Raw genomic sequence first — 17,269 nt, forward strand, 5'->3', positions numbered from 1 at the left:
AAGATGCTGAGGTAAAGCAAATCAGAAACTCCACAAGCAGAAACAGGACGGTGGCCTCCTTCCTCCCTCACCTCTAATTCTCTCCAGCCCTTTGTGCCCCCTCCCCCCCCTACCCCCCCTTCCCCCTCCCCTTCTACCCCCCTCCCTTCCTACCCCCCCTCCTCTCCCCCCTCCCCCCTTCCTACCCCCTCCCCTCTCCCACCCCTCCCCCTCCTACCCCTCCCCTCTCCCCTCCCCCTCCCCCTCCACCCCCTCCCCCACCCCTCTTCCTCCCCACTCTACCCCTCCCTCCCACCCCTCCCTATTGGCGTTCCCCCCCCCCCCCCCCCCCCCCCCCCCCCACCCCCCCCCTCCCACCCCCCCTCCCCCCCTCCCCCTACCCCCCCTCCACCCCTCCCCCTCCCACCCCTCTCCCCTTTCACCCCACCCACTCTCCTACCCCCTCCCCTTTCTACCCCTCCCCCTTTTCTACCCCTCCCCCTCCTACCCCTCCCTCTCCTACCCCTCCATCCCTTTTCTGGGTCTGTTGGTCTTTTCCTCTTGTTGACTTTTATGTTTCTCTGAACTCACTTGCCCAGTGTGTCTTTCTGATCCCACAGCCAGGATGGTGCTGAGACCTCTGCTTCCAGGTTATGTTGCTTTCATTGCAAAACTGTGGCCAATAACCATGCATAATTTGTGCTTAGAAGAGACAAGAACTAGTGGAGTTCTTACTTGGCGTTTGTTTGTTTGTGTGGGTTTTGGTTTTGGTTTTTTTGGTGTTTTGGGTTTTTTGTTTGTTTGTTTGTTTGTTTTTTTTTTGGTTCATTTTGGTGCTTGGGACTACACTCAGAGCTGAGCGCATACCCTTCCATACAACCACGCTAACTCCATTTTTAAAACAAGTTATTCAAGTTGTTATATCCAGGATTCTCCCTCTCCCTCCTCCCCCCCCACACACACATAGCCCAGGATGGTATTGAACTATCAGCCTCCCACCTCAGCCTCCTGAGTATGGGATTGACAAGCTTGTACCACAGTTCCTGGCATGTGATGTCACGTTAAATTTAAAAAATAATAGTAATAATCATTATTTTAAAGGAAATTAGAAACAATGAGATGACTCAGTGGATGCAGTATTTGGGGTGCGAGTATGAGGACCAGTGTTCAGATCTCCAGACCAGACCGTCACCGAGCCAGATTTAGTAGCAGCAACCTCCCATCTTGTCTGGAGGAAAGCACCTTGCATATGCATCGAGGAACAAAAGGCCCCGCCTCAAAACATTGTGGAAGGCAAGGAACAACACCCACGTTATCCTCTGACCTCTGCATGCACGTCCCTGAACACACACACTCAACAAGGAAGGAAGGAAGGAAGGAAGGAAGGAAGGAAGGAAGGAAGGAAGGAAGGAAGGAAATTGTCTACACATACTCACTAAAACAAAGAGCTGAAACATTTTTATTTTAAAAGAAATCATTAAATTACTTCTTATTTTTTTAATTCAATATTTTAAAGTTACTTTGAAAAACACAAACAGGAGGCTGGCAGTGGATCACATGTTTAAAGCTTTGGCTCTGGTCCCCCACACCAAAGAAAAGGCTGACCAATCTGTTGGCCTGCAGCTCTCAGTTCTCAGTGACTTTCCTCACAGAGGAGCGCAGCTGCTTTCTGCAGGACACTCCGCACTTCTGTCTGCAGCGACTCATGTCCAGGGGGAGCTTGGGGCCTTCACAGAATCGTGAAATAACTAGGATCAGGTATTACTTTAAATGTATACCTCAAGATCGGTTTTCCTCAGGCTTCCATGCCATCTTGGGGTACTGTAGATATTTGGAAAGTCATTGGGTCCCAAAAGTTTAATTTTCCAAACTTTTAGGCAGATTTTAAAAACTGTCTATGGAACCTTCGTGAGCCTCACGCCGTGCATCCCAGTTTCGCGCATCTCCCCATCTCCTCATGTCTGCCCTCTGCCCTGCAGCCTCCCCACAAAATAAAAAACACTCAAATAACAGGAAAAACAAAAGCAAAAAAAAAAAAAAAGCATAGAAAACATCTCAACGTGGAAGCCGTAGTATGTCACAGCGTGTCCCACAGTGTACCCCTCTGTCCACACACCTTCACTTGCAAATGTTCATTGCAATGAATCACTGGTCCTCTGTGACACCACGGTTACTGGATCCTCATGGAGACTCCTCTGCGTTGCTATTTCCCCATGTCGTGGAGATCCTGCAGCTTTGACTGACCCTTTCACACATCTCAACCATTTGCAGATGATATAGATTTTGGGGTGGGTCCTCTCAGAACCCCGGATCTGGGCCTAGGGAGTAGCTGAGCTGGTCAGCCCACTGGCTCTCCTTCATCCACACCACCAGGGTGAGCTCTCCAACACGGCTCTGGCTGAGCCACCCAAGTGTGGCCATCAGCAGGAGTCAGAGTCAGCTTTCCTGCTCTCATGCCCTCCTGGTGGCTCACCCACACCCATGCCTCCAGAGCCAGCTCTGCTGCGCTGCCCAGAGTGTGGTGCCCACTCTCCCAAGTGCTGCAGCCTGTGAAGGGCAGGGCCGGTTCTCCAGCTCTCACACCCTCACGGAGGACATCACCCCCGCACCCACGCCACCTCATGGCAGACACTGGCAGATTGCCTTTTTAGCCATCACAAATATAAGAATAAACTGAAGAAGAGGAAGTGGTTACTTCCTAGTCTTCCTTGCAAAAACTGCTTCCCTCCGCTGCTGGAGGTTGGATTCAGGAAGCCCTGTTGGCTGTTGGCAATAGGATCTTCGGAAGCAGGCTCCATTGTGTGTGAACCAGCTCTTCATGTATGGAACCTCTCCAGTGTGCATAAGCCAAAAGCCTCTCTGATTTGGAGCCCCCAGACCCTCCTTCTCCCCTACTTTTTCCACCTTAGCCTCAGGGACATACTAAGTGACTGGCAGCTTTTGTGTTTCTGGTAACTGTTGAGTTTCTTTGTTTGGCTTCGTGGGGTTGTTTTGTTTTGTTTTGTTTTGTTTTGTTTTGTTTTGTTTGAGAGAGGATCTTCCTGTGTTTGAGACTGGCCTAGAACTTGCTGTGTAACCCAGGTTGACATAGAACTGTCAATCCTATGTTTTCTTGGGTGCCAGGACCACAGATAGGTTTCCCACACCCAGCTTGAGAACTATTTTTTTTTTATTTATTTTTCCCCCCTTTGGTTTGGTTTTGCTTTGTTATTGTCGTTTAGACAAGATCCTACAATATAATGCAGACAAAATTAGAACTCACTATGTAGGCCAAAATGGCCCAAAATTCATGGCAATCCTCCTGCCTCAGAGTCCTGTGAGCTGGATCTGCACCATCACACATGAGGTAATAACTATTCTTGACAGAACAGTATACAGTCCTCTAAGTAATTTGGATTATTTGTAAGTTATCTCAAACACTCTCCCCGCCTGTCTTCCACTAACCATGGTACATTTCAGTGGCCATCTGTCGGAACCCACTCCCTCTCTAGAGTAGCCCAAGTGTGGCATAGAAAGGACGGAGTCTGAAGTCTTTAAACTGCGTTCCCCTCCTGCATCCTCCAGTGTGTGAGTGACGTCGGCCATTTACCTGTGTTAGCTCCCACAGAATGTGTCCCAGGCTCGCTATTGCCATGTTTGTAGTTATTGTAAGTTCATTATAAGCACAATTCTGAAATAACATAGAAGTTTATGCTTTTGGGAACCCAGAATCGCCTTTGCATAGACTCTGACAGGTCCCCGTTCCCAAGAGTTCTTTTCCGGGTGTTGCCTACAGACGTGTGCTCTGGAAAGACTTGTATTCTTTAGTGTACTCGCATGCAGTCTGCACGGTTTTACACATACATTTCCTACCCCACACCAGCCTTTCCCTTTAAGTTTCAATTTAAAGTACTTTCCCAATTCATAACTTTTGCAAAATTAAACTGAGAAGACCTATATATCCCTCCCCCCCTCCCCCAAGATTGAACCGGAAGTTCACCTCCTAGTTTCCCCCCAGCAGTCACATCCTACTTAACACGATGTTACAATTAGAAAATTGCAACAGGCCCTAGTCACATTTCACTATTCGTATGTGCATAAGTACATGGATAGCTCTCTAAGACTTTTTCCCTAAGCCAAACATGGCTGCATATGTGTTAGTTCCTGTTCTTTGGGAGGCTGAGTCAGGAAGAATCCTTGACTATAGATGTCCAGTGCAGGCTGGGCAGAAAGCAAGACTGTCTCTAAAGGGAGTGAATGAACGAACGAGTAGTCAATCCATGTGTACGTAGATTGTGGATGTGTGCGTAGCGTTGTACTGTGTCCTGTCTGGGCTCTCTACGGCGTTTATCCATCAGTTCCATGGACAGCTTGTTTGTTCTCATTGCTTCTGAGGAGAATGCTGCAGTAAGCACCTGCACCATGCCTACCTGTCCATCTGTGACAGAAGCGGGTTACTAGGGCAGTTTGAGCACTGAGCTCCACAGATCGATTCTAGCGATATCTTGAGCCACACATTTTATACGAGTTTAAGATACAATCCTAGGGGTTAAGATCTAGACACCTAAAGTATCACCGTGGTGATTTGTGTTGGTGGCCCACCTGCCGCTGCCTCTCCAGCGGGAACTAATTATTCCCTGAATGGGAGTCCTCACTAGGCAGCCTGGAGTTCACTGTAAAGCTCCGGCGAGACAGACTGGCTGACACTGAAAGGTGTCACTCTCCATCAGTGATCTCAGTTCTTTGACGGACACTTTCGTGATTGGGTTGGCCTTGCTCGTTTCTGAAAACAGTTTTCCATGCATCCTCCTTAGACCCATGGAAGCACAACTTTGTGGTCAGGGTAGTCAGAAAGACTTTCCTGTACCTTTTATGCACAGTAGCTGGGGTTGTTTTCCGCCTGAGCTTTCTTAGGGCGAGTGTTGTGTTGGGTGGCTGTGCCAAGGAGAACCCGGCAGTACCTTGGGTAGCACGGCAGTATCGCTTGTAACTGTGGCTCTCTTGAAGCCAGCGTGTAGCACTGTGTTCTGGTTTAGCATGTGCATTTCCATACTATTGTGAAGGACGGCCCCTTTCTTGATTGCTTTCTTTTAATAGTGTATTTACATTTCCTTGTTAAAACCACTGCATTGGGAGCTGCAAAGATGGCTCAGTGGTTAAGAGCACTGACTGCTCTTCCAGAGGTCCTGAGTTCAAATCCCAGCAACAACATGGTGGCTCACAACCATCTGTGATGGGATCTGGTGCCCTCTTCTGGTGTGTCTGAAGACAGCGATAATGTACTTATATATAATAAATAAATGAATCTTAAAAAAAAAAAAAAAAACCACAGCATTGGTTGGATTTGATACTGTGTAGAATTACCAGATATAGATTCCTATCGGAAATTCAAAAAAGCTTAATTTTACTTCTACATGGCTTAAAAAATCATTTAGTAGAACTACTAAGCGTTTTAAGTTTATCCTATAACCCTGACTGTTGGATGCTGGTGCCCTTCTTGGGCCTTTGAGCCTGGCATGTGGAACAGAAAGCCCCTCGAATGACAGATGTCCCTGCAGCGTGACTCCATGGCATAGTTCTGAAGCCAGGGGTTACAGATGTTCATAACCAACGGCTCTCCTGCCCCTTCTCTGTGTAGACACCTTTGCACTTGGCCGTGATCACCAAGCAGGAAGATGTGGTGGAGGACTTGCTGAGGGTTGGGGCTGACCTGAGTCTTCTGGACCGTTGGGGCAACTCTGTCCTGCACCTAGCTGCCAAAGAAGGACAGGATAAAGTCCTCGGGGTCCTCCTCAAGAGCAGCAAGGCAGCACTCCTCATCAACCACCCCAACGGCGAAGGTAAGGGCAGTCACGCTGCTGGCCAACCTTCCCCTGCCGGCTGCTGCAGAAGAGCTTGGCATTTGGTAAATGCATCTGACTTTCACCATACTCCTCTCTGCCAGCCGGAGTTCCTCAGATGTCGTGGTTATTTCTGCTGTTTACCCTTAAAGATGATTCGGGAGAGTTACTTAGTAAGTGGGAAAGCAGGCCTGGGCAAACAGTAGTCTTATAGAAAGCATCGAGTATGTGGAGAATGTTTATTTGGTAGCTCATTGTCTCCCTCACGGAGCACAATAGAGCTCGTGGCTTCTAAAAACAGAGCAGTGGCCCTTCTGAGCCTTTGAAGCAAGCCCTGAACAAAAACCGGAAGTGCCGTGACCTGGCGGTGTCCCTCCTCCCCACAGCCCAGCTCTGGCAACCTTGCCCACATCTCTGCCTTTGCTTGGCCTTAGGTCTGAATGCCATTCACATAGCTGTGATGAGCAACAGCCTGTCATGTCTGCAGCTGCTTGTGGCTGCTGGGGCAGAAGTCAACGCTCAGGAGCAGAAGTCTGGGCGCACGGCACTGCACCTGGCCGTGGAGTACGACAACATCTCGTTGGCCGGCTGCCTGCTTCTGGAGGTAAAGGACGCCCTTGTGATCTTGAACTAAACGCCCCCAGGGAACTTTGCAAAGAGTGACGCTAGGACCAGCTGTGCTGTCAGCATTCAGCTCTGCCTGGCATCTGCTGGAGCTCAGAGAGGCCACTTCCTGCGTCCCCACCTCCAGCCCAGCTCCCTAACTGGACTTCTCCAGTGACAGAGCCAGCTCAGTCTAGCAATTGGGCTAACGATATAACCTGAGGATCCGTGGAGATGTGGAGGTAGACAAGTAGAGGAGAGAGCCTTCTGCTAACTCTCTCTTTGTGGGCGGGTTTAGGGTGACGCCCTCGTGGACAGCACCACCTACGATGGAACGACACCTCTACACATAGCGGCTGGAAGAGGGTCCACCAGGCTGGCAGCTCTTCTCAAAGCAGCAGGTAAGATGCTGCTGGTCACTGATGGACATCAGCAAAGCAAACTCTGCCTGCAAGTGCAACGCTGCCTTCGGAAGCTGCACTTCTGCTCTGGGGAAGCCTGGGTAAATGAAAACCGCATGGCTGGTCACACTTCAGCTGCAGTGAGGCTCGGTGTGGCCTGATAACCTGGGGTTGACGCCTGTGTTAGTTTCCTCTCCCTGGTTAGCTGTCTATGTCGGGTTGTTCAGGTTGACTCAGTGACTATAAAATCTCGAGCTCTGTCAGTTTCTGGTCCTATTACAAGCCTCCCAGAAGGAACATATCTAAAGACTTCCCTTTTGCAAAAAGAGTCTCCTAGAAGCCGAAGTCGTAGGAAAAGCAAACGGGCCATGTATTAGTATTATTGTGCATGAGGCCTTTCCTGTGTACATCCAGGCACCATGTTGACATCTCACATGCAGCCTCCTTTACCACACGTAATCCTCAGTAACTCTGAGACATGTTGCTATTCCTATCTTAGAGCCAAGTAGGCAGACTGGAGAGGTGATCAAGCCCCACTCCCAGTGTCTCAGAGAGCTTTGAGTCACAGCGCCGCAGCCCGACCTGCAGACTTATCCTCCACACTGTGTTCCTCTCAGTTGGCCTGGGGTTCTTGGGTTCTTCTGGTTAGCTCCCTAGTCCTGTAAAGCACAGGGAGACATTCCAGCTCAGCTCCTGTCTCCACTGCCTAGTGTGTTTAGCGTTAACACATGGTGGGTGAGATTGGCATTCCGGGCCTGTCCAGACATAGCCTGACTTACCTCAGAGGTTGATAAGGGAAAGATTTGTAGACGACACACTCTTCATAGATTCAGGCAAAGAGGCCCTGGTTGTGTTGTGCGTGAGTCATTTTGGAAGTCACTGATTATGCTGAAGAGAAAAAAAAAATGTTGTCTCTTGGTCAGACATAGTGACGTACACCTGAAATCTCAACTCTCAGAAAGCTGAGGCAGGAGAATTGCCACAAGCTTAGGTTACCTTGGTCTACATAGTTCCAGGCCAAACCAAGATGCCTAGAGAGGTCCTATCTCAACAGTAAATGCATGAATAGATGGCAGCGGTTTTACTCGAATTCCCCATGGAACAGTAGCAAATAACAGCCACTCTTGGTTAAACATGGAGTCGAACAGAGCCAGGACGGCCGTGAGAGGCAACTCGCACTACCATTTGGGTTACTTTTCGAGTTTTCTTGCTGGCAGCTGAGGAACAAGCAAGATGCCCAAGACGTGTTAGCACATTTTCCCCATAACAACAAATCCTGCTTAGCACAGGGTCCTTGTGGGGTATATTTCTCTGTGGCTTAAGAACTAGGGCCCCAAAAGTACAGCACTCGAGGATAGAATTGTCCAAGCAGATCTGTCCCACCCAGGCAAGAGAGAGTGTGAGAAGTGTGCATTGGTACATGTAAGTGTGAAAGTTCAGGGCTTTGCCCCAGGTACATCCTGGCCCTGTAAATTGCCACCTACAAGTCCTCAGGTTAAAATGCATCATTTAGTTAAAAAAAATCCAAATCGGGGGAGTCTTATTCACTCACTTTACATCCCAATCACGGCCTCCCTCCTCCCAGTCCCCCTTCACATAACTCCTCCACCTCTCCCCCTCTGCTTCTCTTTCGTTTGTGATAGTATCCTTGGCTATAGAGGGTACCCAGGATACCTTTTCAGTAGAAGTAAACTAAAATGGTGAAAAATTGTTTTAAATTTCCCCAGAAATGGAAAGCTAGCCTGTAATCGCCTGAATGAGCGAGACATAAATTGTCCTTAGAAATGTGAGTCCTGGGGCTGGAGAGATGGCTCAGTAGTTAGGAGCACTGACTGATCTTCCAGAGGTCCTGAGTTCAAGTCCCAGCAACCACATGGTGGCTACAACCATCTCTAATGTGATCTGCTGCCCTCTTCTGGTGTGCCTGGAGACAGCTATGGTGTACTCATATAAATAAAATGAATAAATAACCCCTTTAAAAAAGAAAAAAAAAGAAATGTGAGTCCTGTGTGCAATCCTAACACTGTGTTGCCTGACTCCATAGGAGCAGACCCCCTGGTGGAGAACTTTGAGCCTCTCTATGACCTGGACGACTCTTGGGAGAAGGCTGGAGAAGATGAGGGAGTAGTGCCAGGCACCACACCCCTGGACATGGCTGCCAACTGGCAGGTGAGCCTTGGCCAGCCCATCTCATGGGTGTTTGGTGGGGAGCCAGCGGCTCAGGAATATAAAAACAGATGGTCTTCTTGGCACTGTCTTCCCTGAAGAGCATGCCTTTGTTTTTATGGAGTCTGCTTACCCAGAGGGTTTCTGTCCTAAAGTGCCTATCCATGCAAGAGGGAGGTCAGCTGAGCCCAAGTTCGAGCTGTTTGCTTAATTGGGTCAGAGTTCAGATGTGAGAGGTTAGAAAGGCACAAAACTCACAGAAGAGTTACCCCATCTAAGCACACAACCAGAATCCTTGCCATCTCAGTCAGAAGCTAGCTTGCAGAGCTCGGGTAAGGGGTTTCTGCACATACAAATAAACTAGAAATTCTGCTGTGGATTTCCATAAACATATTTAAAACCGTCCTTAAAACACAACTGAGCTTACAGTTAAAGGAGAAAACACTAGATGTTTGGGCCAAGAGAAAAGAACCAGAGGGCAGGGTAGGCAGTGTATGCGTCCAAGACAGACAGATGTGTAGGAGTCTAGACTCTCTGCACCTCTGGGAGCCCGTTTTCTGGGCTGGGTGTCCCTACGAGGAACACAGAAGACCAACCCTTGACATCCCTATACTGTGCACCGTCAGCAAAGTCACCTCAGAGAGCGGCAGGAATTTTTAAATTCATTTCTGTGAGTATTTTCTTATGTTTTTCTATCCGACAGGTATTTGACATACTAAATGGGAAACCATATGAGCCAGTGTTCACATCTGATGACATACTCCCACAAGGTGAGCTGTGGCAGAACAAATTCTCTCAGCCACTGTTGCCCGGTGCTGTGGTTTACAGGAAGAGAGGAGAAGCCAGCCCGGGCCGGGATGTGCTGCGAACACTCTAGCTTTTATTTCGGAATCTGAGGTCCCTGGTGGCGTGGCTCTGAGCTGCTGCTGCTGGGCAGGGCCTCTGGACTTTGTAGAAGCTTGGTTGCCTCCATCAGAAGCCGGATGATGGCTTGCCCCCTCAGACTGATTGTCCCGGGAAGGCTAAAGCAGTCACGTTTCCTCCCTAGGGGACATGAAGCAGCTGACAGAAGACACGAGGCTGCAACTCTGCAAGCTCTTGGAAATTCCTGATCCCGACAAGAACTGGGCCACTCTGGCGCAGAAGTTAGGTCTGGGGATATTGAACAATGCCTTCCGGCTGAGTCCCGCCCCTTCTAAAACTCTTATGGACAACTATGAGGTAAGGCACCGCCGTACCCTTTAGAGTCGTGTGCAACCATTGGTAGTTGACTGTGCCAACACCACTGAGCGGCACAGCCCTCTCCCCTGCGTTGTAACTTTGTGGAAGGAAACCAGTCGTTGCCTGGGGCATGGGAGGCAAAGGGACCTAGGCCAGGACAGGATGACGCCAGTTTTCCTGAGAAGACTAATTACCTGTCTCTAGGCATTCCCCGTTTTCAAATTCTCAGAGCCTTCTTGTGAAAACGACTACTGCCCACAAGATGGGGATCCCGCCAAGCTGTGATCGGTGTGCTCATCCCTGTGTCCAAGAGGGGGACCCGGGGCCATGGGTTCATTGTTCCGTGGGGTGACTCCTATTAGAGCAATTCTAAAATAAAAAGTAGAAAAACATGGGGGAGATATTCTGAATGAGGCTGTCATTGATAGCTACTGGATTTCTGTGCATAGACATCACCATAAGCAGTCTCCTGTCTCTGTGAACTCAAAAGCTTTCCCCTGCCCCTCTCTTCCCCTCTTTTTTCTTTATCTCTTCACACACACACACCCATCTTTCTTCTCCATCTCCCTCACCCTCCCCTTCCCCATCTCTCCTGTGATTTTTCTGAGAGGATTTGATCTAAGATGGGAAGTAGAACCTAAACACTGTGTTTCTTCAGGTGCTCCTTCCCTGCCCTCTCCTAACCGCCAGGCTCTCTGCAGCAGACACAGAGAAGAGATAGATGTTGGTGCTTGCAGCCTGCAGGCAGGCTTGAACACACAGACATGCTCTCCCTTTTCCTACCAGGTCTCTGGGGGGACCGTCAAAGAGCTGGTGGAGGCCCTGCGACAGATGGGCTACACAGAGGCCATTGAAGTGATCCAGGCAGCCTTCCGCACCCCGGAAACCACAGCCTCCAGCCCCGTGACCACTGCTCAGGCCCACTTGCTGCCTCTCTCGTCCTCCTCCACAAGACAGCACATAGGTAAAGAGGCTGAGAGGTTTTCTTTCCTCTCCGGCAGGGTCTCTGTGCTCTGTGACATGGCACGACACTTCCTTTCCCTAGTCTTTTCCTGGACAGGTCTTCCTACGTGGCTGCTCAGTCCCCGCCGTGCTCCCATACACACAGACCGGCAGTTCCACAGACACTCACATTGGCATACGTGTCACTTACAATCCCAGGAAACAATGGACACTGCTTCTCATACCTGTTAAATTTAGAGAAAGATTCTAAGAAAGATCCACAGGGGTCACAGGACAATGAGTAGGACCCAGAAAATATGCATACTGTATGACCCTTCCTTCCGGGCCACCACCCCTGGGTCCTCCACCTCCTCCCCGCCTTGGCAGTCTCCTTCCTTCAGCTCCTGCCCTGCTCATGGCCCTGACTTTGTCTCCCCACAGTAACAGCCTTCCTGTCGTTCCCCCACATACATCTGTACAAATGGATCCTGGGACAGACCCTGAATTATGTCTTGCACTCTGTCTGTGCTTTGTCCAAACTTCAGCACCCTTTCTTTTTGTTCACTTTCTACCCTAGCCACAAAACTCCACCGAAACCAGGGACAGCTAGCAGTCTCTCATCTTGTATCATGCCAGTACCCAGGCGGGAGGGCTCAGAAGGTGGTGTCTGCCCCAGGGATTCTGCCTACCACCTTCAGCAGGCCCTGGATACCCGATTCTTGTCTCTTTGTCCTGTTCTGTCCGTTCCTTCCCCACCTGCTGTGGATAACCTAGTTGATAGGATATAACTTCTCATCTTTAAAATCAGAAATGTAGAGAAAAATAAGACATCACTTCCTTGTTACATCCTTAAGCTGAGTTCAGGATTCTCAGAAGAGTATGAAAGCCACTGCCCACCTCACTGCTGACCCCTGGTGTCCGGTTCGGTCCCCACCTCTCCTAGGCTCTCCTCCAAGTTGCCTGATTGGCCCTCATCCTGCTCCTCTGTGGCTGCAGCAGTCATAGCTGATAGCCCTCACTAGCCAGTGTCTACTCAGGGCTTTGTCACCTCACACCCATTCTGTCACCCACACCCACCCCGCTGCCTCCTCCTTACCACTGTGCATAGGCAGGCCCAGTCCTAAGCTTCCTCCTCTGCAGAGAACATCTGTATATCTATGCATGTATGAGGCCTGTGTGTACATGTTCATATATGTGTGCACTGGTGTCCTTACAGCCTTTTTATACAGTTCTGGTTTTATTCTCACAACTCCTCGCCTCCCATCCCCCATCCCTGCCCCTGCCCTGTGTCCTCACTTGGACCCTCTTCCTCCCCTGTCTCCCCATCTCTACTTTCACATGTGTTCTGTTACCCTCCCTACGCTCACATCCTTTTAAAGCCTGTTTCCCACCCCCTGAAGGCCCCTTCTAGTTCTCTGGCCTCTGCCCACACTCACTCCCACATAAATACGCATACGTGACTGTTGGAAGCTGGGATCCGCACGTGAGAGAGAACGGTATTTATGTCTCTGGGCTTCCTTGATTAGTATTCTCCAGTTCCATCCATTTCCCTGCAAATTTTATCTTTCTTTATGGTCGAATAAATTTTATCATCTGCACACAACTCCTTACTCTTGCACAAACTCACACTGGCCACGTCTGTCAAAAGCATAGCCAGGCTATGACAAAATCTTCCTGGCATCCAGTGCCTCAGGTTCAACCCAAAAGGTTTCCTCACCTCATGGCAGATGCCCAGTTCAGCCCATCCTCAATGCTTGCCTGAAATCCACAGTGGCTCCTAGTCAGCCTCTCTGTCCCCTCCGTCCCTCCATCTGTCCTCTGCACCACACCAATGTGGCATGATGGGGCTCCTATCATAATCAAAAGCTAAATACTTAGCAGCTAGGAACACAGTGAGGGTGAGAACCTAACTTTGACCTCTGCTGTATCTTTGGGAGAGCCCAGGAGGGTGACAAACATGTGTAGTCCCAGTAGTCCGCATGGAGGAGGAACAGACACTGAGAGGGGCGGATCCATGGGGCTCACTGGCCAGTCTCAAAAAACAAGATGGAGAAGGATCAAGGAAGTCACACAGTGTCGACCTCTCCCCACACGCACACATGTGCACACATCCCACAAACACAAAGTGAATTCTTAAATATTGTATTGCATTTCCCTAGTTATGACCAACTTACAAGGAGAAGAGGTTTGGTTGGGCACGCAGTTTATAATTTCTATTGCCTTTGGGGTAGAGCAAAGCCCTTCATCACGGAGGAAGCATGGGGTAGAGGAATCCTACTCATTGTCAAGGGGGTTGGAAGTGCAGAGAGATGGGGAGGAGCCAGAGCACCGGCTCTCTTTCAAGGCCACACCCTCAATGACCTAACTTCCTTCTTTGAGGCTCTACCTTCAAAGAGTTGCATCACCTCCAAAGAAAGTCACAGGCTGGAAGCCAGGCCTTTACTTAGCACATGCCTTTGTAGGGCATTGTGATAAAGAGTAAGCCTCTAAATACTGCACAGGCCCCGTTACATAACAGCAAATAAAGACAGCGGCACAGGACTCAGGCATGGCCATGGAGTCTCATCACTAAGATTCAGTGACGAGATTCAAGCCTTTTGCTTAGTCAGTGGTGGACTTCTGTTTCTTTAGTCGCTCTATACAGAGATAATCTGCTCTGGTCAGATCCCTGGGGATAAGCTTTCGGTATAGATACATTTTTTTTTTTAATAAAACAGCCTCATTGTCTTGTACCAGAAAAACCATTTTCCGCACTGCGTGTTATTTAAAAGTCCGTGCAGCCCAGAGAGGCGCCATTTTTAGTTCCTGCTTCTGGGAGGAGTTGATTTTGCCTCGTGTTCAGCAGTTTCCCCAGCTGTAAGAAAGTAAAATAATAGAGCAGTTAGGAAAACACGCCTTATTTTTAAAAAGGAAAACGCGTTTATTCTGGATCAAGAGAACTCAGAGCAGATTCCGACAAACAGAAAGATATACTCTTGGCAGGCTCTGACCCTGCAGCGGTGCCTAACGTCACTCGACGGCGCCTGCCCTTCACACGGCCAAGCAACATGGACGGCACGGGGCGGGATGTGTGCTGGGTGGAGGCACATCCTTCCGTGCAGTAGCCCACAGCAGAGCCTGGGAAGGGAGCCCCGCTTCACCGCTGTGGAAGGTGCTCTAGTTCTAGTATGGTGCTGTGACTACACTCTCTAGATTTCTGTCAGAAACTATTGAGGACCGCAGCTGGCAGCCTCGCGGCTCTCGCTGAGCTCGCTTTCTCACACAGCTCGGGACTGTGCTGTCTACAGTGGCCCACATCGGTGATCTGTCAGGACCGTCCCCTCAGACATGCCCTCACAGCAGTCGCATCTGGCTGGTCCCTCATTTGCACCTCCTCCTGCAGGTGATTCTAGACAGTGTGAGGTTGACCGTTGAAGGGCACGAGGACAGCAGGCAGAACGAAAGCCTCGCCATGGCCTAGCGCAGCCCCTGATGAATCTGTGCTTTCTCCTCAGATGAGCTCCGAGATAATGACAGCGTGTGTGACAGTGGTGTGGAGACGTCCTTCCGCAAACTCAGCTTCTCGGAGTCCCTCACTGGAGACGGCCCACTGCTATCTCTGAACAAAATGCCTCACAATTATGGGCAGGAAGGACCTATAGAAGGCAAAATTTAGCCTGCTGGCGGTTCCCCACACTGTAACCAAAGCCCTGAAAGGCCATCATATCGTTCCGAAGGAGCAGGCAAAAAACGCATCCCAAGGTGCTGGAAGGTCACCGGCCTGCAGGGTCAATCTTGATGTCATTCGAGGCCTTCCGAATTTGGCTTCCTTTCTTGGTTCTGAAATGAAATTTAGTTGTCATATACAGATGGTGTCTAGCAATCACGGCTGCACTCGGCTACACTCGGTGTGGCTTGGGGTATGGTGGCTTGAGCTTTTCCAGCTGCTATTGGATTACACTTGCTTCGTGTTGTCACTGCTGTCCCTCTGCTGGGTCCCCGCTGTCATTAAGGTATCGCAGTCCCCACCTGGTGTTCTTTCTAGCCATCTACAGTACAGTCACGCACTCAAATTAAGATTAAGGAAAAAGATATTTTTTAAGTGAGTAATACTTCATGCGCAATAAAAAAAAGACATGGCTTTTTCTAATGTGGTTTATCTGTGATTTAAAAAAAAAAACACATGAACTTAACAATATTTAAAACCTGCTACAATCAGTGCTGATAATAGTATTTCCCCCCCCCTTTCTGCATTTTACTATTGTAAATATGTTTTCTAAATCAAATACTTTAAAAGAAGAAATGTCGGATTTATAAATGCTATTTTTTATTTTACTTTTATAATAAAAGTACAAGCACACTGTTGACCTCATCTTGTCTGGTCTCTGCAGCTACTTTCTCAGAGGAGTCCCTGTCACGGTGGGAACAGCCCACAGCCCGCTTGTCACATCCACGTACTCCTTTAGACACATTCCTTTGCTGCTAGAAATGTCCAAACAGACAGCTATGAAACAAAAGTGCTCTACCCCAAGACTGAGGGCGAGCCTGGCACGTTCTGGCCCAGGCACTTTCATCTGGACACCTGGCGTCAGCATTCCATTCCAGACACCATTCCTCTCCAGGGCATTCTTCCTGTGTCTCTGAGGTATGACATACTAAAGCTTACACGGTCCTCTTCTGGATACAATGTGGCTGTTGCATTCATGGCTGACTACACAAAATCTATACAATACATGGTTCTTTATCATGTATGGGAAGGGACTGATGAAACACACACAGAGAGAGAGAGAGACAGACAGACAGACAGACAGAGACAGAGAGACAGAAACCGGCTGTTAATAGTTGCTAGGTACTGTTGTAAAAATATAAAAAATTAAAAAAGTATCTTTTAGCCCCACTTAGGTCCCGCATCTCAGTGCCCCAAGATATCTGCTGGATATCTTAAGTCTCAGTTAGCAAAGCCTGACTGCTCCATCCCATATCACACTGCCGAAGGCCTCTCTCTGAGCCTGGCAGCAATCTCTCTACCTATCTAGCTCCCAAGGCAGGTTTCCATGCCAGAAACACACATCCCAACTCTGTGGCGGCCCAGACCAGACCAGCCACCGCACACTTTCATACACTTAAATCGCTACATGAAGGAACACACAACACAATAACCTTTGGCCCAATTCATAAGATATACTTGCCCACCTAAACATACAAAGCCCGATACACATCCATCCCTTAAGAACATTTGTAACAACCTGTAAAAGTACAGCGTGGAATCTTAATGTCACCCGCCATATTGTCCTGCCACTGCTTCTCTCCCTGTCCCTCCTGTCTCTTCCTCCTCTCTGTTCCAATCTCCTCTGCTTCCTTCAAACTTTTCTCCTGCCCATCCTTCCTTCTCGTCCAATGACAGCCTCCTTCTGTCTTGTACCTGCCTCGCCTGTGACATCATCCCACAGCTAGGGAAGTGAGTCCTTTCTTCAAATGGCATAGCCTATACCCCAGGAACCATCCCCCTACCCATGCTCATGCAGGCAGCCCTAATTACACTCACTCATGCACATAAGCATGAAGGCACAAAAGCAGCCGGGCTTCTGCGGCAGTGGGAAACCGAGAAGGCAATAGGGTATGTGGATATGATCTCAGTACATCGTATACGTGTTTGAGATCACGAGAAAATAACACATATAATTAGAAACTAAACTTCAACATATGTAAATCATGCACAGTTGAGAACATAGGAGGAGGGGAGATCAATGGCCTTAAACAGACCTTAGGGTGGACTCTGGTGTGCAACCAAGGTCTGCAGTGTAAAGATCAAATCCAAGACCTTCTGGTGGGGAAGTGGCTTGGCAGTTAAGGAACTGGCTGATCTTCCAGAGGACCAGTCCCTAGGTTTAATTCCTGGAACCCCTCACAGCTCACAACCATGTGGAACTCCAGTCCCAGGGCATCTGATACCTTCTTCTGGCTTCTGTGGGCGCCAGGCATGTAAATGCACAGATACACTGCAGGCAACACATCCTACACATAGAAACAAAAAACAAAAACCTAAGGCCTTGCCCATGCCTTGCAAGTGATCTACCACTGATCCCATCCAAGGAACCGGAAACCCACCAGCTACCATCTTTAGGAACTGCGTTCACTACAAAAAGGTACCTCCCCCAT

At 49.1% G+C, this 17,269-nt stretch overlaps 1 protein-coding gene across 1 annotated transcript in view; it reads left to right on the forward strand.

Moving 5' to 3' along the window:
• Nfkb1 (nuclear factor kappa B subunit 1) overlaps positions 1-15,482 on the forward strand; it is a 113,624-nt gene extending 98,142 nt beyond the window's left edge. The window contains exons 18-25 of the mRNA XM_032897276.1: positions 5,597-5,798; positions 6,233-6,402; positions 6,700-6,802; positions 8,847-8,971; positions 9,672-9,738; positions 10,017-10,189; positions 10,976-11,153; positions 14,626-15,482. Of these exons, the coding sequence (XP_032753167.1) occupies positions 5,597-5,798; positions 6,233-6,402; positions 6,700-6,802; positions 8,847-8,971; positions 9,672-9,738; positions 10,017-10,189; positions 10,976-11,153; positions 14,626-14,786 (1,179 nt within the window). The 3' untranslated portion in view covers positions 14,787-15,482. The remainder of the gene's footprint in view (positions 1-5,596; positions 5,799-6,232; positions 6,403-6,699; positions 6,803-8,846; positions 8,972-9,671; positions 9,739-10,016; positions 10,190-10,975; positions 11,154-14,625) is intronic.
• Positions 15,483-17,269: the final 1,787 nt, after the last annotated feature.

Source organism: Rattus rattus, chromosome 3 (genome assembly GCF_011064425.1).
Source record: "Rattus rattus isolate New Zealand chromosome 3, Rrattus_CSIRO_v1, whole genome shotgun sequence".
Classification (NCBI taxonomy): domain Eukaryota; kingdom Metazoa; phylum Chordata; class Mammalia; order Rodentia; family Muridae; genus Rattus; species Rattus rattus.